Below are 24,120 nucleotides of genomic sequence, written 5' to 3'. Positions count from 1 at the left end.
TCCCATAATCTTGTTGTACACTAGCTGCACAATGACAATAAAGGCTATTTTCTATTCTATTTTACTCTGTTCCTTAATTCACCGAAGCATTAGTGTCACCACTTTAGTCAGTACCTCAAACAAACACACTACAAAAAACCTCAACTATTCCTTTAATTATTGGTTTCGACACTCCAAAATGACCGTTTTCAAGTACAAGTAAGGTGCTGCATCACACTCTTTCTTGTCACCAACAAGACTAGAGAGAATCAAGGTGTGCGTGGATTTGTCCATGCAGGGTCTTTAAGAACCAACGTGGAAATGGGTGCATAAGGAAATGACGTCACGTCTGAGCACATGTAGACGTGGAAAATATGATCCAGCCTCTTTGTTACAGACTCATTTTATGGTCCTAATGTTGTCGCTTGTGAAGCTTTTGTGTGGAGCGTTAGGGTGTCGTGTGATCTCTCACCCCCAGCAGGTTCCTGGGCACGTAGCCCTCCTGGTCGTTCAGTCGCGCCCACCACCACTCTGTCTCACTGTCATCATGTCGTCGAAGCACGGTGAGGGCGCTGCCCTCGCTGAAGGAGAGCTCGTCATCCTCCTGAGCTGTGTAGTCCCACAGAGCGTAGACCAGGCCTTTGTTCATCACACCCAACTTTTCCTGGACACCTGAGGCAGACACAGGAAGTAATCAGTAGTAAGTATAATCCTTTTGTTTTGTTTTGTCTTGACATTACAGTTCAGTAACTTCATGGTAATAAGTATTGAGGTAACACCATTTTTCCTAATGCAATTTCCAACTTGGTGATACCATGATATTTTCCATGAAAAAGCCAGGTATTATCTTGATAATGCAAATTACCATAGGCTTCCGAATTAAATTGATTGATAATTACCATGTCATAAAGTTGAAATTCATTTTTCCTTATGTCCCACAAGCTTTTAAGCACAAATAAGATACTTTTACAATAATATTACTTATCTATTACGACATGATTTATCTTATGTGACTTATCTTATGTGAATTGTGAGGAAAAACTATTCTAAAACTGATTTCAGTGCCTCTCTGTGTCCACCTACCATAGAGGAACTGAGAACACTGTGTGTATCCGTCCTCCATCTCTTCACATTTGTCCGCTGCCGTCTCCACGTCGCTAATTGTTGTCGCAAAAATGGCCGCCCCGGACTCCACCAGCATCTTGCAGAGGTGGACGCTGTTACAGGACGCAGCACAGTGCAGAGGAGTCCTGGGAGGGACAACGTTAAAACACGACTTCAAACATTTGTCTGGAATATTTGAATCTAACAGGCTGAACACAGCTGATCATGAAACAGGCTGACATATGCAACGACTGGTGTATTTGCTATTCATTTTCTTAGCAATGGCGTTGAATGAACTGACGCACAGTAGACAAAATTAAATGTACATAAACTAAACAAGTAAAATACAAAATGAAGGTGATAAAGCAAAAATAATTATTAAAAACTATTATTAATTACAATAATGAGGGTGAAAGATACTAAGCCATACCAGCTGTAACTGTAAGCTGCACTTGCTACATTAAGTAGACACACACGTAAATGTTCTTTTTTGGAGCGTAAATATGATACATTCTGAAGTGAAAAATGACATAGTTGATAAATTTTTTTAAAAAATTATCCTAAGTATTATCCTGTTCTGTGAAAATAGCATTGGTGATCAGTGCTTGCTTAGTCTGGTCTGACACCATTTATTTAACGCGAGGTGCCGTTCATAACGGTGACAAGTAAACTTAATTACTCAGACGAATTGTGACCCTATTGGCGTTCCATAGATTTGGCTCTTTTCACCACTTCCCAAAGGGAAGAACTGTGTTCAAAGCAAAAGGAAAGCTGTGGTTGATCGAGTACCGACTGCACCTGGAGGAGCCAGTACCACAGCCAAATGTGACAAATAGAGGGCCAAACAAAACCCGGAACAACTTATCCAATTTACTGGGTACCTGAGTAAGTCACATGCAAAGCGAATTGTTGGACAGTTATGTCATCAAAAGTTCACATAAGAGATGTCCCTTGCAATTATAGACAGAAATCTCTTCCTACTTTTATGGCAGCTGAGTCAAAAATGAATTCTGAAATGTGTTTATATCTGTATTATCACTGCCACAGAGTGTGTTCATGACCCAGGACCCAAAGTCACTCCTGTCCTTCAACAGTCATTGTTCTTCACAGTTACTGACCATCCGTCACTGTCAGCTGCATTGACGTTCACTCCGAAGTCCAGCAGGAACTTGACTGTATGGTGATGTCCAGCACAGACAGCATTATGAAGAGGAGTTATGCCTTCATCGTTAGGCATACTGGGATTTTCCACCTTGAAGTCATATGATGAGGAAATAAACACACACTTATTAGAACTGAATCAAAGGATGATGCTTAATCTTGGCACAAACAGACAGTGTTGAGAAACCCTTGTGGTGAGCATTAAACAGGTGCCTGATTTCACTGTTAACCCCAGGATAGTACTAGTACATTGTTTGGAACAGCTTGTAAATCACTGGGTTTTCAAGTTTTAGCACCTCAGGACATAATACATATGAGAGCAGCTAGAGTTTGCATTTTGAAGAGTCAGTTAGCACTTCTGTCCAGCCTCAGAGAAAGAAAAGCGTCAGGGGGAGACAGAGATTCACATCTAAAAAGATTTAGTTCCCCGGGGCTCTGCGCTGCTGTAACACATAGAAACAGTGTGAGTGCGCCCCTCAGCGATATGTCTGCACACCTGACAACAGAGACCACATCTCCCATGACAGTATTGCTGAGGATCAAAGATATACTGTCCTGACGGTATTGGAAGCTTCAAATCCTTTTGAGTTAACCTGTGTGTCTGTGAGTGAACGATGTTTATGGGCACGTTAAATATTCCTCTGCTGCACAGGAGATATTTTTCTGTTAAAAAATATATCACAGCATTTTAGAAGTGGAAATCATTGAGATTTAGTTTAAAAAGCTGCTGAAGTTTCCAGGTCATTGCAGATTACGGTGATCTACAGAGGGATGAGGGTTGTAGTCAAGTGTCTTGCCCTGAATTTTTATCTTCCTTCAACCATATCCTTTAGTGTTAATCAAAAAAACCCATTTCCTTGTGTAAAGGGAACATACAGTACAGTAGGACACTTGGTCTATCCTAAGAAATAGGTCCGTTTGTTATGGTGTCCCTCAAGACACTACACCGGGTCCATTACCTTTCTTTATGCTAAACCAAGCTTTGCTGATATCTAATTATCTTTTAATTGCTCAACAATTCTGTCAATCTCTCTTCAGGGATTATAGGGCTGCACACTGACACCTTTAAAAATCAAAATTGCAATTTGAAAGAATGCAACTACTGCATCACAAAGGCTACGATTATTCTATTCAATGTCATATTTTACCCAAATTGTTCATCCCTTGTCAGTAATATGACCAAGCTAGTGTGCTAACCCACCTCAAAGCCAAGTAACACGGTAATCCTAATATGTCTGCTGCTGGCTGACACATGAACCTCACTGACAAACCCTTTTACTGAAGTTTTTATTTCACTGTGCTGTAGATTCTGACAACTACACTATTAAGCGTGATGCCTTTTACAACAATAGCAGTGAGGTGAACCCTTGTGTTCTCAGGTATTGTTCTGACAGGCTTCCTAAAAGAAGTTGTTAGATCCTAGAGTGCTACATGAAAGATAGAAAGTTCGCAAATACTGAAACTATTACCTTATAGTTGTTATGTCATATTTGGGAGTTTAGTGAAGTTTATTTCCCTCAACATTTTGTGATATGTTTGCGCATACACTATGAAGTGAAGTCAGTTCAGCCTCCAACATAAGGTTGTGTCTCACCTCATAGATAATTCTCTGTACCAGATCAAACTCTCCCTCTAACGAAGCATCCAGCAGCAAAGCAAGAGGGTTAAACTTGACTCTGAGGCCGTGGCCTGTTCGCTCCGATGACGGCTTCTTCAGGTTGGTTCGCTTCACCTGCAGCAGAGAGAGAGAGAGAAAGTTAAGTACTTAGAGATTAATCTGGCACATTGGCCTTGAGTGACAATACAATTACCTTGTATTTGTTATTATAAGGCTATCAGCAACACATTTCAGAGGTGGATATCACCAAGCAGCTGAACATTATATGCTGAGAAACAAGTGAGAGTGTGCTTATCCAGTCTGTTGGGCTAAATGTCATTTCAATGTAATGGACATTTGTTTACATTAAAACAAATTAAAAGATTCACACTAATCTGTTCACCTTAGGCAGTGAAGGTGCTGCAGCAGGTGATGGAGAGGCGTGACCTGCAGGGTTTTGGGCCGGACTAGATCCTCTCTTGTTGTTATTGTTCTGGTCTTCTTGCCTCAATGCAAGACGTGGGCTAGTTTGAGTGGAGGGAGTAGTGCCTGCTGTTGCTTTTGTCTCTTTGGATGTTTCTGTGGCAACAGAAGGAGGCGACAAACGTCTGGAGTCTAAGTTCAGGTTCTGGACTTTTCCCTCCACAGCTGCAATACTGACATCTTTGTCGCCACTTTCTACATTCCCATTGGCTGAGTGGATGTTGTCCATGTCGCCTAAAAGGCAGTCGGGCTGGTAGAAAGTGCTGCCTGCAGAAATGAAACGGACAATTTAAGCATGGTTTAATTGCGGAGTAGCATTTTGATCCTTGGTTAAACACACACTATAATGTCGTTCCCAAACTTTTAAAGTCACTGTCTCACCCGAATAATCCACTGGAGCAGGCAACCCAAAGTACAGTATGTCACAGACACTCCATTATGAAGTATTCCAAAATGTGAGATGTGGGTCAGGCTTCCCAAACCATCTATTTGGGGACCAATTTTTTTAAAAAATAGCAAGTATCGTGACCTAAATCGCAATAAAAACATGACAAGAGATAAATGTGTGCATAATATAGCGACTATTACAGCCATATCTGCAACACTGCGTCGCCTAATACCATAAATAAGCCATTTCCAAGAGATTTTGGCCGATTAATTAAAATTTCATTTGATGCATCTGATTTTAAACATACACACGTGAATCTAAAAGGTTGGGAAATTCTGCAGAGTCCCAAAAAAACTCCCACGACCCACAGATGGGTCCACTGTTGTAGATCACAACGTCAGAGGAGGAGCAGTTTTACAAAGTCAACACAACAACTGACTCATGAGGACTCAGATTATTTTGGAATATTTCCACAACCATAAGGTGACCCATGGACATGATCTCACAATCCACATTTGGGTTGGGATCCACAGTTTGAATCACCTGCTTCAGTAGGTGAGACCCTTTCTCATCATCACATCACAGCGTCTTACCTGAGCCTACTTCCATGCCTCCTGCCAGTGTGTTGAACCTGCAGAAATGAAAGAATTCTTTCAGTTTAATGCCTACTTCAGTCTTTAAAACAGTTTTAAAAACAGAACTCACCTCTGGTACAGAAGTTTTTGGATGTTTGGTCCCTGGGGGCCCTCGGGTTCAGTGATTGAGCTGCGTTTCTTCAGCGGCCGTGGAGCGTTACTGGGGCGCCGGCGCAGAACCTCCAGGTCCACATCACTCTGGTAACGTAGCTGGGAGTGGGCTGTGGAGCAGCATGTGCAAGGTGAGTGTGTGGTGATTATAACTACGCCTTTTTTTTTCTTGGGTTAAAATGATAGTTCAGGTTTTTTGAAGTGTGGTTGCATGAGTTTCTGACACATAGTCATAGTCTTGTTTTGTCCAAAAATGTTTCAGTTTTAATCTTTGTTATATGCAGCCAATGAACCAGAAAACATTCACATTTAAGGAGCTCAAAAATCTGAAAACACTCAAACTGAATAATTATCATAATAGTTGATGATTCATTTAGAAATCAATTAATGATTGATTAATTGAATAATCGCTGCAGCCCTCTAGCTGTCTTGTTTGAAAATGGAAAGACAGATTCCATTGTCTGTGACTTACTCAATCTGAACTACACGTACCAGTTTATCAAGTAATTCTCTTTTAAATATATTTATTTTAAATATAATTTCTATTTTTCTAAGGAAACTAATAAATGACAAACACCATCATTCTCTCGTTGCTTGGCCTCTTCTCCTTCTTTCTGTAAATGTTGCATAACGGATCTCAAATGTCGTTAAACTATTACTACTAATATTACTGTCTTCCTCTGTTCCGTTCCCTTGTCTTCCACTAGCAAATAACGTATTTTACTCTCCTTCTTCTCCTTTGAAAAGAAAGGGGGAAGGGAGAAGGAAAAATGTCTTACTTTGCTTTCCCTTTTCTACTTAAAACAGAAATAAAGGGAAAGAGAAGAATGCCAACTGCTGTAAAACAACATTCTTATTGAGGGTCATGCTTGGAAGGAGAGAGACTAGGTCAAGAAAAGAGAGGTGACGTTCCCGATGCCAACTGCCATAAAACACCATGAACTATCAAATAAATCTGATTTATCTTACCAACTGGGGTGAGTTTTGTGGGACTGAGAGGGCGAGGGATGTTATCGACGCTTGGTGGAGGCAGGATTTGCCCATCGCTGCTCTCTCCTCCTTTTCCACCTTCTTTATCTGTCACATCTTCTCCTGCTTTTAATCCTCCTCCTCCTCCTCCGTGGAGGAAAGGGACTGGGGATGGAGATGCGGAGGACGTGGGGAGGATGGGTTTGCCATAGACTGCAGAGAGAAGGGGAAAGGGACAGAATTTATAATGCAGTATGTGCAACAGCATCTTAATCAATCTTGAATTGAATGTGAAGTTTAAGAACCTGCTTTGACGGTCGTCCTGTTGTTGAGAGAGCCATAGTTTTTAGCCTGAGGCTGCTGAAGGTACATGCTGTAGATGGAGCTGCTGTTCATAGTGGCGGGACCCTTCCTGGGGGACTGGGGTCTGGAGGGATGGTCAGGGACGTACGGACGTACGGCCACTGCTGGAGGGGGATCTGTGCGCTCTGCTTGTGGGGACCGTGGAGAGGACTGAGAGATGCTGGCAGAGCCTGTAACACAGAGAGGGAAAAAACTTAATATACAATTAACAAGACCTTTTCTCAAAAAGGGGTAGAAATGACTGCTTTATTCAACATTTAGAATTATCATTGAATCGGTCAAACACCAGATAGTGCTCCGACAGCGGCACGTCTTAATCACCTGGGCTTGATTTAGGAGGGACAGCGATTCGCTGGTGTATTTGCTGTGACGAGGAAGATAATGAAGAGGAGGGTGACGTGTTGGTGCTGCTGCTGGACCGAGGCCAGCCCAGGGTACCAGGGGCAGAGCGGGGCAGGGAGCTGGTGGCACAGTGATGACCTGCAGCCTGGTGGATGGCACTGGGGTAAGTACCATAACTGGAGGGAAGCTGGTGGCAGAGAGAGACAGAACACTTTAAAATGTGTCTTTTTTTTTCTTTTTTTTTTGTTTCTCCTGATTTTTTTGTGTTAAAAGGTTCACATTTACTTAACTGACCTACAAACCTGTACCTACAGAGAGCAATCAATGTTTTACTAAATATCAATGGTGAATGATATTGATATTGATAAAGATAATGTTCACATTAATTCCTGCCGCGTGTTGTAGCAGCTCTCACTTACTCAAACTTGCTGTTTAAATACTGTTCACATTGTATATATTATTATATACATTACTCTATCTTTATAATGTCTAATATTTCATGTTTTTCAACAGTTTTTATACTTCTGGATGTTTATAATGTATGTTTAGTATGTATTACCTTTACCTTTTTTAATATCTGTACTGCTGTAGCGTTGCAAATGTCTACATTTTCGGACTAAAAAAAAGGAATGTCCTGTCTTGTCTTATTACTGCTAATAGTACAATTAGAAATAACATTTTTGGCGAATTTCACTGATGGTGATCACAATAAAAACAACACTCACTGATTAATGATAATGAAGTGTTTTCAGCAGCATCAAAATCAGTAAGTAATAGACCATTACTGTTATTTTTATATAAATATTCAATGTGCTTTTTATTTTTACATACGTATATATATTTTTTTCGATTTATCTGTATATGAATTGAAGTGAAATGTTTGAGTACTTCCTCCACTAGTAACTAGTGTCGAAACAGTACCTGTTCTGGACTGTTGGTCCTCCAGTCAGACCATGATGCTTCATTGGCTAAATGGAGAGAAAGAGGGAGAGAGAGAGAGAGAGAGAGAGGAGGGATGTTGAGAAAGGGACAAGGTTTACAACAGGAAAAGGCATTTAAGGAGAGGAAGAGCCAAAGACAGATACAAACAGATGTTGACAACAGATGGAAGCTGTGATGGAGTTAAAGGCACAAGCAGAATGGATTTTTAGGCATCAAGTGATCAGGGAGAGAATAAAACCTCTTGTCAAGTCAAAAACTGGGCTTATTTTGCCCAGCTGTCCCAACAGTTCTGGCACACACCAGAATAACAGTGATTAACCGTTTTGGCGTCCAGTAGCCAGTACAGTAAGTACAGTAAGTACAGTGAGTGACCGCTGCTGCTGCTGTGACCTGCTGACCTCAGGAAGACAACAGTCATAACAGGAAACAAAGAGTCAGCTCTGGACAAAGTGCAAATGTGGACAGATTAGATGTAGAGAGACAGTAGGAATAAAGGTTCAGCTTCAAACTTCAAAACGATCCAAGCCTTTTATTTACGTCTTAAGCTGATGTGATAGTGAAACTTAGTTTTCTGTGTATGTTGGCCCTGTTGTAATTAGCTGGTGACGCCTGATTTGAACCCTGCCCTTCACCAGATGTCAGCTGGGAGAGATGATATGATAATAATAACAGATAGATCTGACTTAAGGCATTTGTTGTGCTTGATTAATCATGTAACTGTGATGTGCAAGTACAGGCTTGGAAGAGACATGAGGATACTTCCCATTATAATCAGTTTCTCTTTCTTATATTAAGTTTTCTGCACGTCACTTGTCCTGCAGGTTTGAAAAAAAACAACCAAAAAAATCAGGCAGGTTCAATCAGGAAAGGTGTGCTATGACGAAGTGTTTCAAGTAACCATGGTGATGGATGTTGGGGAATTTTAAAAAAAATATATTCCCGTAGTACATTAACTATGCTAATGTGCTTCTTCAAAATTAGTTTCACCTTTTGCACGTTTCAGATTTTGTCATGACACTATTTTTCAACCCATTTTAGTTTCTCCTCTCATAGTTCCCCACTCTTTGACTTGACACACACATTAATCACTAATTTTGCAGATAAACTGACTCTGGATTGCGTTTATATAAAGATGTATCTATACATCACTATTAACATTTGACAGCTTTAATCTCTCTAACCACAACAACAGGTGTTGTATAATACTCTTGTTATCGCACACACACACACGCACACACACACGCACACATAGACTTATTTTCTTTCACTGCTGTGTCTGACTGCACAGTAAACTGTTGACATGATTTACAACAATGTTTTTTCCGCATTATATAAGCAGGGATCGCAAATAGAGCTGTGACTTTTGCTCGGGCGTTCAACAACACAATGTTATTTCTAGCATTGCTGGTTCACGTCCACTGACATACACACACAAGTTCAACTAAACGAGAAATGTGGACGTGTAAATGTGTGTGTTCATCTGTCAAATATGTCAAACGATTGATTGTTTATCAGTGTTTTTAAAGGGAAAACATAGCAGCAGATTTGCAGCGGACATCAGGTGTGTGTGACGCAGCTGACACAACTGTTATTCAGTGTGGTCCATGTGACACAGGCAGTGAGACCACGTGCCTTAAATTTAGACATTGCCTAACACTGTGAATGTGACAGCAGGAGTCAGGGAAATCACTGCCAACTCAATTAAACCTATAATGGATTTTATTACCTTTAGGTCAGAATTATTCTGACTTTGCCGGTGTGGCTGAAAATAATAAAGTCTTCACTGTTTTTTACCTTCTGATACCAGACAGGAAGATTTGAAAGAATAATCAGACATGAAACTCAGTCCACACTGTGGTTTGCACTGTTTATTTTCTATTGGCTGGTCGACCTAACCCTGAGCAGCTGCTGGATATCGGATGTCATGTTTGTGTCCTCAGACACATAACATGACCCTCATTCTCTGCAGCAGACTCAATTATGTCCTCTCTTCTAACCATCTGGTCCCTATATAGTTGCACACTCCACAACCACGCTTCATTTGGATTCAAGCTCATTCAAATCACCTTGTGGTGAAATGATGTAGGAATCTACTACAGACGGGCTTGATGTGTGCGTGGGTGGTGCTGCTACTCAATGGTTACATCCACATTACTCATTTTTTGTTTTGAAATGCATTCATTCTGCCGAGGGTGTGCCTGCCGTGCAGAAGGGCTTTCAAAAGCTTCAATCAAAACAGCAATGTTAGAAACTCTGATCTTTCATTAGTTTATGTTTTGATGGTAAGTCATGTGATGATTCTTTTGTTTGAAAATGCTGTTTTCAAATGAAAATGTCGGATTATACATGTCGCCTGTTACTGGACTTAGTATTAGTTCAGAGGTCTCAAACTCGTGGCCTGTGGGCCCCATGTGGCACCCCCAATTAATTTCGTACGACCCACTACTCGAGTTATTCCTGTATGTTTGTTTTATTCACAGACAAATTTTACATTAAAAAAACAAAAAAACTTTTATTTTGAAATTCTATGAAACTTCCTCACAAATATCTATATATTTGAGTCTGAGATCCCTGCATTAGTTGGTTTCTTGCAGAGCCTTCTAGAAACTCACTGTTGTTACTGTCGTCCCCCTGAAGAGACACACGTCTCTCCCACGTCTCTGTGGACTCTGACAGAGTGATGTCTAAATCTGACACTTTCCATGTGCTGGGTGGGTTCCTGACGCCACTCCTGCCTTCCTCTGCAGGGTCACACCCACCACATCCACAACCACCAACAGCAAAGTCATTGTCGTGACGTCATAATGATAGTTATGGCAACAGTCAAAACAGCAATCACCAGCACCACCACAACATGAAGTGACAAATAAAGTCACAAAATTATAGATGGTGTTGAAGATGACATCAAGAACAACAGATAAGTGGGAAGGAAAACAGGGAGCCAACGGACAGGAAGAGGAAAAAGAACAAGAAGTTAGAGAGGGTCAAGTAAAATACTGCAAATAAATCTGAAGGAATTGACACAGTGGAAACTGCTGGAAAATGTATTACACCTCTGTGTGCTGGATACCTGTCTAGTATGGCTGGGCGATATGGACCAAAACTGATATCGCGATATATTTTGTTCCAATGGCGATATGTGCTATTATAACGATATTTTGAACAAAACGGGTTAGCTCGCTAGCTCACAGGTTGGCCGCTCAGCTGACAGCTGAAACAGCTGATAGCAGAAACCCGGCGTCCGGAGTGTACAACAGAAACCCGGAGACAGGAGACCAAAAACCCGGAGACAGGAGACCAGAAACCCGGAGACCAGAGCCTCGGTGTCGGACACGGTAAGCAACGAGCCACTGATGTGTTTTAAGTCCACTTGGAGCCAAAATCTGTGGCTAACAGCTGGTGCCGCTAAAAACTAGCGACAACAGCTCAACTTTTATTTTGTATTAACGAGTAACGAAGATGGTCAAGTAAAAGTACACATTTTATTTAGGAAAATAACAGCGCCATTTGGCAGCCCGTGGCCAAGTGGAAAGGAGAATTGGCTTGTCGCTGGTTCAATTCCCCACCAGGTTGAAAGGGCTGGAGTACCCCTGAGCACCCCTGAGCAAGGTACCCAACCCCCATTCCTCCCCGGACGCTACTCAGTGTGGCAGCCCACTGCTCCTAATTCTAGGATGGGTCATTGCAGAGAAATAATTTCCCTAAGGGGATTAATAAAGTGTATATTCTATTCTATTCTTCTTTTTGTAGCTGATTCATTCAATGAACGTTGTACATTTCATCACCACTTCACAGACACATGTAAGGGCCGTGATTGAGCAGCTGCACTAAGCTTGTAGGCTCAGAGAGAAGCGGTCGGCTTTATTAAATAGCGTTTGCAAGGCAACATAAAAAATAATATATAAATACCGGTATGGCGATATTGTCTCAACTACATATCTCTTTCAAAAATATAGCGGTATAACTCTTACTACCGGTATATCGCCCAGCCCTACTGTCTAGAAAGTAATTATGTCAAAAATATGCAGTCCTAGTATCTAAACTCCTTAAGATACAAGGGCCTGGATGACTGAGAACCCTCAAATGTTTTTGGACCAACCTGAGAGAGAGCGGGTGTGGCTGAGTGGGGTGGGTTTGGGTGACGGGTCAGTTGGCAGTGGGTACACTGACTCTTGTCTCTCCTCAGCTGGAACCTGGATGTAGGGGCAGACGGCCGCCACTCGACCCAGAACTCCACCACTAGGGCGGGAGGAGGTTTGAGGGGAGGCGGGACCACCTCCGTTCATATGGTTCAACTAGAGGAGAATCAGAGGAGAAGGAGATTTTTTTTGACACATCTCCACTTGCTGCTTGACTACGACTACACCATGGTGAGAAGATTAGTTTCGTACTTCTGCTCTCTTCTTGTGCAGTCGTTCTCTCAGTTCACCAATACGCTGATCCATCACTGTCACCTGGCCATTCCTCTTGTTCAGCAGCTCCTTGTTCTGGGCCAATTTGCTGCTCTGCTCCAGGTTATGGCGATTACGGGCCTGATATGCAGACACATGCTTACTCACATGATAGATTCAGTGAAATCCTTTGAAACCCCCCTCCCCCTACGTCTCAATTAAACTTTACCTGCAGCTCCTGGTAGAGTTTCCTCAGCTCCAGAGCTGCAGGGCCAGACAGAGGGGATCCTCTCTGGCCAGAGGTGGGTGCCCCATGAGCTGGTGGAACAGAATGGAGGTGTCCTCTCCTCAAATCCTCCAACTGTTGAGTTAGCTAGTCAAAGAATTTTCAAAACAAAACCACTCACATGATTCTAACTGTAATCAATAAAGTCATTTTTGGTTGTTGACCTTTGTTTGACCTTGAACGTGTAAAATAAGCTCTGACTCTTTAACAATCCTGAACTTTACCTGGTCGACTCTAAACACTGCAGACTGCAGCTCCGCCTGCTTCTCCTGGAACAGGTTGCTAACATGGTCAATCTCCGCAGCTAGAAATAAACAACAGAACACGTTCGATGTGAAATCAGAAAACTGTTATTCTCTATTTATGAGAGCATATGTGAATGTGTCTCCATTTAAGGTATAGTTCGGGTTTATTTACACGTTTGTATGAGGTACTAACACATAGTTGGCACTGACTGAGCTGTGCGTGCCCCCTCCATCGAGACCATAAGCCACTGAACAAAGAGTCTGCAATGTCATTAGACTGCCTTTTCTGACAGGAAACTCCTGTAATCCATTCACCCCCTGCACCAAAGCCCATTAAAAAAATCAAAGGTTTTGCACCATGACACAGGAGTTTCTGATTCACTTCTGCCTTTTTTAATAATAATAACTTTTTCAAATGTGTTGTTTTACCTCCTCATTTTTTGAAATTCTTTGTTTGGGGTTATCTTAGCAACACCCACTTACCAAAAAAAATGCTGATTTTCTCTATGGACATTTAGTGTTCCTGCTGGCAACCATGTTCTCACTGAATGTCTCCAGCTGGATCATGACACAGCGGGCCAGCAGGGGGCGCATGCAGCTCAGGCTGCCTTGACTACTGTAATGTGGCAGTGCCTCAAACAACCACGCCTCAGAAAACCTGAATTATGACTGAAAATAAAATAGTGAATAGTGGGTAGTGTGGGTTTGGGCTTACAGAGGTTGCCGTTGATCAGTTTACTGTAGTCCACTTGTCCTCTCATGGCTCGGATCTTCTTCAGCTTTGCTTCCTGAGTCTCCACTCGCTCCTTCAGCCGCTGCAGCTTCTCAGATTCAGACTAAACCAGACAAGGGAACAACACATTTTTTTTTAAATTAAACGAGCATGTGAGTGATGAACTGAAGTACTGATAGACAGACACATGGATCCCACCTGTGTCTGTCCCTGGTTAGTTCTGCCTCCCTGGTGAAGATACCTCAGTCTCTGCTCCTACAGGAAAAGAAGACAAAGACACGACGTATTTTGAAGCTTTCATTTGTTTCCAGCTACCTTGGCAGACTTTGGTTAGCTAATTTAAACATTTCTACACCAACTTCCAACTTCTCCATCTGTGGCAGAGTGTGGCTCTCACTTAAAATGTCTTCAGGATTAGGATTAGGATATTCTCCATTCACTTTGTCTCCCAGGTTACCCTAATGGGTCAGTGGGTGAAAGACCAGCATTGTTTGAGATTGAGAACCTTCACAGATAAACAAAACTGAATATTTTTCAAAGACAAAGTCAGAAAAAAACACACTCAAACTGCAGTAAAGGCCTGACCAAGCATTTCAAGGGAGGACATTTGGTAAACTTTAGACATTTATTGATTACAAATGACATTAACCCATATTTTAATTATAATATTAGTTTGTGTGACTTTTGATTGTCTGAAAATGTGGGGACTGTATTTCTTAAACTGTGAATGCAGAATTGTTTGCGAACCCTCTTGAATTACAAGAGGCACAGTAGTAAATCAAGTGACCTGACAGAGAAAAGACACCACAACTAAATCTATAATATCAAGGGATTGACCAATCACATTACAGTTCAGAGAAAAAGTAGCAGTTCCACTACACCTATTCTGTATAGGGGTCTCTTACTGGTGCTGGATTGACCTGCAAAATACCCTGCAAAATAACTTAAAAGGGAAAGAGTCAAAACGTCAGACAATAAAAGCAATTAAACCATGTGTCACCATGGCAGCAAATAGAGGAAAAAAAGTTCATAATTTTAGCCTATTTGTGTCTATCTCTCTCATGTGGAGAGACAGATCACTGCCAATTTATGGAACACCGGCTATATATTGCTCATTTTAGGGTCCCTTTTGGTGTGAGTATACCCAATTCTTCAATGATTGGTACAAAAATACAAGTTTACAGACTCCATTACACAAAACAATGTAGATGGATGTTGGAGCCATGAAATATCCGGTACACGAGAACAGAACTAGTTTGAGCCACACAGAATCCACAGTGTGTTGAGCTTAGAGATACATTCAGTGAACCTCGTAAATTTTGTGACTTCTGCAAATACACATACAGTCCACTCACCCAACGCCTGTAGTTGATTCATTCAATGAACGTTGTACATTTCATCACCTCTGCAAAGACACATGCACTCCACTGGACAAATGCTGCTGCCACTTTGTGGTAATAGATGCACTACTAATTAGGTAGTCATTAGGACACTGGGGAAGTATGGTGATCATTTATGAAATGTACATTTCTGAAGTTTTTCTCCTTGGGTAGTGGGGAGGAGGGGTCTATCGGTCCATTAAACGGCTATGCGTCAGACTATTGTTATTCTATGAGCCTCTATCTCTCTCAGGGTTTCAGGGAAAGTGGTGAATGGTGACTAAAATGAGTATCTGTCCTCACTAATCTGATGAGAGGAGCTCAGAACAGAGAGCTATGATCCCAAAAAGTGAGTATTTTTATTATCTGATGGATAAAACTCACTTTTCCAGGGATGCTGTCCACTACAGCCTTAAAGCAAAAGGTCTACACTAGTCACGTCCTGATGTTTTTTGTTTTTTTTTATCCACTATGGAGTTTTTTTCAATAATAAACTTTATTTTAAACTATCCAAACATTGACAAAGGCACAAAACCAATGGGGCTAAACAGAGGAGATATTAGACAGAATAAAAGCATAAACTAAAGACTGATAAGTAAATACACAAACATGAATGAATGAATGCATAAATAAATAGGAAGTAAACACAAGATTACTAAAAAGCAAGTCAAGTAAGGACATTGAACATTGTGCAAATATCAACCGTGTTTGCTGCTCTTTTGTTTTGTACAGGGGCAATTGTTGAAATATACAGCTCCAATATCTTGAGCACAAGGAAATGTGGTTTCTTGATTGAGAATTTGCATTAATGACTGTGACATTCAGTAAGAAGATAGATCAGATTGATATGAAAAAAGGCATCACTGTCCCTTTTTTCTGTGAACACAACAGCCAAATATAACATTTCAGAAAAAATACCGTCAACTACAGACGTGTTAATGTCTCGTCAAAGTATATGTGTGAATTCACAACATCAAAATAAAGGTGAGACAGTTTCAAGGGTGCATAAAAGACACAAAAAAACAACCACTGTTGAGGTGGCACACAGGAACATTATGAAAACGATGTCATTATAAAACAACCTGCAGAGAGAGAGAGTGGGGAGAGAGAAGGAGAGAGAAGCGGGACCTGCGTTTTTGTGATGCTGACTGAGGCGGTTTACACTTCTCTCTCTATCATGCCAGCACAAAGAGTAGAACTGAACTGTGTCTCTCTAAATCACACACACACACACACTAAAAACACATTACATAACAGTAGCTTGTTTTCATTACAGAGCCACAGGAGTAAACGTCTACGCAATGTTCTGAACTTTTGTTTTTCATGGAAATCCTCAAGTTGTATCCCAGGATAAGGCAACGGAAACTGTGTCCACATGACTGGAGAGACTTTTCCAGGCAGAGATGAGAATATTTCGTAACCGTTTCATTACAAAGGAAGGAAACAATGATTACACGCCGTTTTAGCAGGGGAACTGCTGCTTTTAAACACTGCCTAACATCAGCGTGCAGCAGCAACAGTTCAAAGCTGGTTGGAATAGCCCATCTCTGTATTGAAATGGGGAAACTCTAAGGATCCCTCTTTCTGGCTTGTAGACTCCTTCCTGGAGGTGAATTCTGCTTCCAAGTGTGTTTTCCTCTCCTTACCTCATTTCCTCTTCATTCAAAGGTCATGTGCACACCGTGATGTGTTCCCCCGCCTGCCAGGGACTACTGCATTAAAGAGACTAGTTCCTTTTCCTGCCAATCCTCAAGACCTGACCTGGATTACATGTTCTTCTTTTTCCAAGGAAGACACACACAGACACACACTACCCACACATTTGAGGCCTTGGCCCCTGCGTCCGACCTTTTCCGGCATACGCCAACATAAATAACCTTAGAGTTAGTGGCGGTTAATCCAATTTAATTTACCTTGGCGACCAACATCTGTTGCTGAGTCTCGATTTGTTGTTGTTGTCTTGTGGCCATTTCCTGGAGCTCAGAGAGGGTCAGCTCCACACGGGGAACCTATAGAGAGACGGAGAGGTTGCATACGTTGGTACAGTCTGTCCACAGAATAAAAAAGCCTACGCTTCTCCATGACACGTAACAGAGCGTGGGATTTCTGCCCACAAGATGACACACTGCTGCACACGTTAGGTCATGGTGCACCTTCCGTGTGCTACAGAAATGTTATTAGACCGGCAGCTGGTGGCCTTGACAGAGTGACAGAATTATAGTATTGGTTGTGGGGGAAAATCCTATCTGTTCTGTCATTGCAGAGTTGTGACAGGCTGGAAGAAATCAAACCGCACTGATTGTTTGTCCTGTGCTGTGTTATTACAGACGTGTGGACACACTGGAACACACCTTGTAAAGAGGCCGGTTGTGCTTGCAGAGGTGCAGGACGAGCATTGTTGCTATGACTGTGCTGAATGTTCTGAAATGTGTCGATCACTGTGTGTGTGTGTGTGTGTGTGGTGGGATGAGTGTTATGGGTGGGGTTGTAGGGGAGAGGAATGCCTTTAGCAGACAACAGCGGAAAGCTTTAGCCCAGCCACATCCTGCTATTGTATATGCTCACTCATGGACACACAAACACACACACACACACACACACAAACAGCATCTGCATTGTTGCATTCATTTCCTGTATACAGTGAGGCTGGACAATGCTATATGTTGTTGGGGGGAAACTATCGAGCTTTTTCCTAAACCTGTGCTGACGTAACTGTTACAGCATCACTGGCAGTGATAATAGATGACCGAATCAGCTGGAAACCACATATTAAACATATACTAAAGTATCAAGAAGCATAGCAGTGTTGAACAAAGCTAAGCAGGTCCTAATAATACTTCCCTATACATGCACCCGCTACTCATTCTGCAAAATAAAACACCAAGGTTGACTTATAAGGCTGGCTACATAGATCACACGGTCTGATTCTTTTTACAGTCAAAGTCACTAAAACTTAAACATCGCATAGAATTACAGACAGCAATGATCTTATTGAAAGCAAAAAAACAATCTGCTACAGAATTCTACATGGAGGACGTTTGTGGTGTGAAACTGTGTGAAACAGTTTGATGGAGGAGCCCAGGGAATGTTCAAACATGAAACAGCTCAAAAATATTTAGGGATGATGGTTCAATGTTGTCTATGCTTTTTTCTTTTTTTATTCATTTATCTATAATTTCTTTGCAAGCACAATTCAGAATTTAAGATGAATAATTGTGGTTAATACTTTATAGAGACAGACTTTTGGATATGTAAATGATCTCAGGCTGTCCTTCATTAACCACTTTTGTATTGTTGTTTTTTTGTTTTTGTTTATTTAATTTATGCATTATAAATATATTGTTTGCATGTTGAATATTATTAAGTTTGTATGAAGTGGTGACACATAGTAAGCGCCGACTTAGCCTTGTGTTCCCCCAGTGTCATGAACCAAATTTCGCAAATTCAAGCTGATTTTAAACATGAGTATTTTTTGCTCAGTTGTGTTTATATCGTTGGTGAAAATGAAATCAATTTTTCATCAGATTGCTGAATAAAAATGGATATAAGAAACTCATTCTTATAACATAGTGATGTAAAAAAGCACCTGAAATGCTCTGTGTTCTAAGAGTTAAGGCACTTCACATGAGGCTTACGTCTGCTTCAGTCTATGATATCGTGTTTGTGAGTCGAAGTGAGGTGTGGTTCGGTTCAAGAGCGAGGAAAAGGTCCGTTTTTCCTCATAGCATTAACATCTCGTGGATGATACTGTGATGTTTGGTCTCGTCCTAATCTCATACTGTGTGGTCTGCTACCCGCCCACCACCTGTGGCGAGAAGTTTACTGGAAATATTTCTCTCTTCAAAAACGTCGACCCACATGGAACGTTCCATTCACATCTTTTTCTTGTACAGAATGTTCAAATGCAACATTTGCAGAAAAGTAAAACAGCAACATTTCTTTCTGGGTGACCTGACTTGGAAATATGCTGATAAATACTAGGACAGAGTTTTGTTAAATATATCTGCACACATCTCATTGGAGACTTTGGTTCCATGACTCAGGGAGAAGCTGATAAAAAATGAATCTGAACAGAGCCTTTGGGTTTTGGCAATGCTTAGATATGAAAACAGTAAAACTAATTAAACACATGGGCTACTTAATGGCTCAGCATTTGGAAGCTCTATCTTTGGCAGCGTGAGCAGCATATGCTTAATATTAGCATCTGTGATTAATGACTCTGATAACCACACTGTAAGTCTCACTGTCATTACGCAAACACACGCACAGTCTTCCAATACATCATGTTTTAGATGATGACAGTATGCACATTGGACTGGTTTTCCAGTCAGTGGTGCCTCCTATCATTAAATAACTGCTGATGAATGAGATTCTGCAGATTCTGCAGATCCTCACTTTGATGTGTATTATGCTAATGCCAGCAGCCCCACGACCCTTACGTGAAAGATAAAGTGGTAGACAATGAACGGATAGATGGTAACTCATCCTACAGCTTTGAGAGAAGATCAAATATGCAGTTACATGCAGAAAAGTGTGTTATCAACATTGCAAAATTGTGAACAAAAATCCCCATTGGAATCAGTGGAATATCATAGTCAAAAATAACAAGACCCAGTTAATTGCAGAAAGTTTAAACTAGGTTAGTAGGTATTTTAACAGTTATTACAGTTTTTCCTAAATCAGTGCACGTTTTATGGGCTTTTGGGGCAATTTAAAGTGGAACTTTGCAGGAATTTGAACCTAATTAACAGCTTTGGAGTCATTGTGAGCTAGGTACCGGCTATTTTAGATGTTCATTGTAGCAAACCCGGCGAAAAGGAAGCAGAGAATACTGTTGTCGAGGAAGCAATGAAGAAAAAATTACAGTAGGCATGCAAAATAGATGCCAGCTGTTGTACTTTTGGGATAAACTCACTGTTCTCTTTGCATTTATGTGTATTTGCACTTCCTCGATGTTGCTATTGTTGTAAAGGCGTTTGCTCGACCATTTTTACGAACGACGTCTGTTACTGCTGTGTTTGTTGAAAACAAATGTGCATGGCCAGGTGAGGGGAAGGGATGGGGGAACGTGTGGCAGCGTCTTGCTTTTTAAGTCATTTTTAAAGTTTGCAAAAGTTGCATTTTTAACTGTGATTTTTGTCTATGATTTAACCCACACATTTAAAGAAACAAAAAACAAAAAACAAATACGATTTCAGTTGTTTTTGGTAGTAATGTTCTCAGTAACACGGGGTGGAGTAGCTCAGTGGTTAAGACCAATTCCATGTGTGCCCTGTGTGCAAAGACTTCATGGTCGCAAGTTCAACTCCACCCCTGGCAGGTTGCACTCAACTCCCTTGTAAGTCGCTTTGGATAAAAGCGTCTGCTAAATGACATGTAATGTAATGTAGTAGTAACTATGATGAAATGAGAAGGTGTTCATCTGCATTATGTCCTTCATGTGAAACTGTATTTAAAAAGGTGAGTCTGCCTTAATTAGTAGCAAATCATGGATAGTTGGAGCTTACTAAACAGCATTTTAAAATCAGCTTGGTCATCAAAATAGAATAAAAACACCGCCTGCACTGTGTTGTACAGCATCTCGCTGACTTTATCTGCAGGACTAAAGACCGCTTGTCAGTCAGTGACTGTGGAATCAAGCATTACACGATTCCCGCAGCTACAGAAAAGTTCGCAGTTCACCTGTCATGTATTGTGCTGCCCGTGCTGTTTCTCCTGCAGACTGCGCTGCCCTGACATTATAACATGCAGCTCCTCATCAGTTTCCCACGGTGCTGTATTTACCTGCAGGCTGTCCCATGTGATCCTGCAGGAGCGCACTTTAATTTTGCTGCATTGTCCTTCAATAGTAAATTCCTGCACCAAATCCACCTCATTCCACTCCATCCTCACAGGACGCTGCTCACAGACACAGAGAGCCTGAAAACGCTTTCAGCGAGGAAAAACGTTGGCTTGAGGGGGGAAAAAAGCCCTGGAAGAGAGGTGGAAATGAGAGCGATCCTTATCACAACTTTCCCTCTCGTTCTCCTGCTGATGTGCTGTGATTCATAACACACTCTCCCCCTTGCGTCCCCTCTCTCTCTCTCTCTCTCCCTGTTGTTCATCTCACGCTCCCTCCCTCCCTCCCTGTACCAACTCTCCGTTATTGGTGTGCTCACATATGACGTGTGAACAGAGTGGAAAGCCCACTGCATGTGACACAGCATTCAATTACTACAAGCAGGCAAACACACAGAAGGGATGACATTCGCTTCATCCTTCAATTCATTAATCTTTTTGTGTTTCCCTCCATCCTTTTATTAATCACTTTATCTTTTTTCACTCCTTCTCCCCACACAACTTCACCCTTTCATCTCTCCTTCAGTCCTTGTCATTCCTCTGCAGCTCTTTGCTGCAGCGACATCCCCTTCTCTCTGTCAGACCTCCCCCCCCCCTCCTTCTCCCACGTTCTCTCAAAGGGGAAATCACTGCACCATGGTCTGATGGGGCACGACTGTTAGCCGCTCTCAGTCAACACCTCTCCTGTCAGCATCTGATGTTTTAAATGACGATGATAATGATGATGGTGATGATAAAGATAGATGAACGGCAAGGACATGAAGCATGTGTGTGTGTGTGTGTGTGTAGACACAGACTTATGCATGCTGGAGTAACAGCTGAGTTCTGCTGCGTCATATTTTCCTCTGCTCGCTTTCTCGCGCCCTGAAACACACACACATGCAAGTAATGATGAAAGCAGAGTGATTTGTTTTCTGGTCTGGGTGCATGCATCTGTGCGAGAGAGAGAGTGTGTGTAATTATATATGTATTTATATTTTAGTGAGGTCCAAAAAACATAAAATCCTATCTTTGTGGGGACATTGTCTGGGCCCAACAACTTCAAATAGCTTTTTCAGGGTTTAGACCTGGTTTTAGAGTTTGGGTTAGAGTTGAGTTTAGGTTAGGGTTAGGGTGAGCGTTACGGTTAGGCACTTAGTTGTGATGGTTAAGGTTAGGGTCTAATGATGTAATGTATTTTTAAAATCAAATAGCTGCTGAAATCAATTTCAACAGAAACTGGTTGGTACAGTAGGCAGGATGGTTTTTTTTTAACATTATTGATCAATGATTTCTAAATCAAGTGATCTGAGAGATAATGACACATCTGCACCTCCTCTTGGCTCTGTTTACGGTCTCACAGCCAGTGTGTTAAGTGGGGAAAAATAAGATATCCATGTATGTCTGTCAGTATTACTAAACCCTTTAACACTAAATTGTGAAAATCTTCGGTAAATGAAAGACACCTGTTCACAAACATCGAATTATTTCGACTATATTTAAATAAAGTAAAAACTGGATTTATGTATTATGCTGCCCACCAGGACAGAAATGTGGCAAGAAGTCAGTGGCATAACTAAACATTAGTGAAACATTTTAAACAGTTCCTTTTTCCGGCCTTTTTCCTGATAGATAGGGATAGTTATTTTTTTAAGAATAAAAATAAAAGCTTTAGACACTAGAAACAAACAGGGGCACATAATTATTATTCTGGACCATAATAAAGAATTGGACAGAAAAAATAAACAGTGCCAGTATGCAAATAAAAGTGCCAATACTCAAAATAAAAATTAAGAAGTGCCGGTACTGTCGGTCCACTTCACTTGGCTGTTCAGACTATACCTGCAGCAATGACACTACCTTCCTATGCTGCAAAGAAACCTAACAAAGTAAACATCAGCTGGTGGAGATGGAGACATTGCCTCAGGTCATCTGTGTGACATGAGTTCCTCTGTCTGTGCTCATCTGATGACAGACAGCTACAAACAGGGAAACTTTAATCACCTGCTGATGAAACTCAACAATCAACAGTGGAGCGTTAATACTAAGTTGTTATTAATGCCTGAAACTTGAAGACGTGAAGACTTTTTTCCCCACCAATGAACTTTTGTATTCATTCTTATATAAAATATAGGATTACATTATAGTGAGATAAATTATTTAAGATAGCAGCTCTTCAGAGAGGGGAAAATGTAACTGTTGATAGCATAAATAATTGGCTGCATGTTGAGTGAGTGACATCTGATTATGCTCACACAATGTTATGATGTTTTCGATGAAGTATAAGACTGTTGAGGAAGTTTATACCTCTTTTAAATCATGCAAACTACAGTATAAGTGTGGTGGTAAACCTCCTTAAAAGGTTAACTGACTTGTTTTCCATTGACATTAAAGAGACGTGTATTTCTGTTATTTTTCTCCTGTGAGTCTGATGTCACAAACGCACTTTAAGAGAATCACAACGTGCTGCAAACAAAAGAAGAGGCTTAATTCATCAACTTCAGGTAACAGTTAAAAGTCTGGACCATTTAAACCAACGAAAACCAAACATTTAGCCTTAGCTGAACAGTGTCATCTGTTTGGAGTCAGTTTGGCCAGTTTCAGCATATATATACCTGCTTTTATTTGACTGGAAAGATTAGAAATGATTCTTGGCTCCTTGTGATACATGGAGCTACAATCTTTCAGGGGGAGGTTTTCACTGGCAGAGGCTTTTTAGGCTATAATCAGGTGAATCAGCATTTTCAGCCTGCACTCTTATTACTCTGCTCTGCCACGACTTCAGGGAGAAGAAGTAGCTTATGACTGGTAAACACATAACTGTATTCCCCTGAATCACAACACCATCTCTGTGTTTTGACCTTCACCAACATCTTCAAACTGTCTGTCCTGAGGCAGTGATGTGGTTTAAGTTCAAGCTCCTGAACCAAACAAGCTCTCCTCTCTTGGCATTTGGTATTCTAACTGCTATTTCTTTTTTATTCAGGAATTCAGAAATATTCACGTTGCTGTTGCTGTGCCTTTAGTAAGAGAACATGTGAGAACTAAAAAAAAAAAGCACCATATGAATCTAAAGTCCATTATCCAACACAAAACTGCACAGTAGAAGGTGACTGCTGGTGATCAATCATTAAAGTCCTCATATTTACGTATTTCCAGTTAAAATGAGCTGTGAGGGAGGGTGTTGTCCAATAG

At 41.2% G+C, this 24,120-nt stretch overlaps 1 protein-coding gene across 5 annotated transcripts in view; it reads right to left on the bottom strand.

Annotated features, from left to right (window-relative positions):
- ppp1r13ba (protein phosphatase 1, regulatory subunit 13Ba) overlaps positions 1-24,120 on the bottom strand; it is a 47,013-nt gene that overhangs the window by 2,342 nt on the left and 20,551 nt on the right. For 2 of the 5 annotated variants that reach the window (XM_044046910.1, XM_044046908.1), the window contains exons 5-23: positions 17,022-17,117; positions 13,928-13,984; positions 13,712-13,832; positions 12,976-13,055; positions 12,695-12,838; positions 12,466-12,606; positions 12,174-12,369; positions 10,687-10,815; positions 8,054-8,100; positions 7,112-7,319; positions 6,733-6,960; positions 6,428-6,640; positions 5,418-5,568; positions 5,306-5,343; positions 4,245-4,591; positions 3,839-3,976; positions 2,202-2,335; positions 1,063-1,229; positions 452-651 (exon numbers count right to left, since the gene is read on the bottom strand). In XM_044046910.1, coding sequence (XP_043902845.1) covers positions 452-651; positions 1,063-1,229; positions 2,202-2,335; positions 3,839-3,976; positions 4,245-4,591; positions 5,306-5,343; positions 5,418-5,568; positions 6,428-6,640; positions 6,733-6,960; positions 7,112-7,319; positions 8,054-8,100; positions 10,687-10,815; positions 12,174-12,369; positions 12,466-12,606; positions 12,695-12,838; positions 12,976-13,055; positions 13,712-13,832; positions 13,928-13,984; positions 17,022-17,117 — 2,835 coding nt within the window. Of the gene's footprint in view, positions 1-451; positions 652-1,062; positions 1,230-2,201; positions 2,336-3,838; positions 3,977-4,244; positions 4,592-5,305; positions 5,344-5,417; positions 5,569-6,427; positions 6,641-6,732; positions 6,961-7,111; positions 7,320-8,053; positions 8,101-10,686; positions 10,816-12,173; positions 12,370-12,465; positions 12,607-12,694; positions 12,839-12,975; positions 13,056-13,711; positions 13,833-13,927; positions 13,985-17,021; positions 17,118-20,892; positions 21,163-24,120 lie in introns of those variants that run through there. The other 3 variants (XM_044046912.1, XM_044046909.1, XM_044046911.1) reach the window with 3 other exon arrangements.

Source organism: Solea senegalensis, linkage group LG16 (assembly GCF_019176455.1).
Source record: "Solea senegalensis isolate Sse05_10M linkage group LG16, IFAPA_SoseM_1, whole genome shotgun sequence".
Classification (NCBI taxonomy): Eukaryota; Metazoa; Chordata; class Actinopteri; order Pleuronectiformes; family Soleidae; genus Solea; species Solea senegalensis.
Note: the sequence above shows the minus strand (reverse complement) of the source record. Positions and strands in the feature narration are given on the sequence as shown.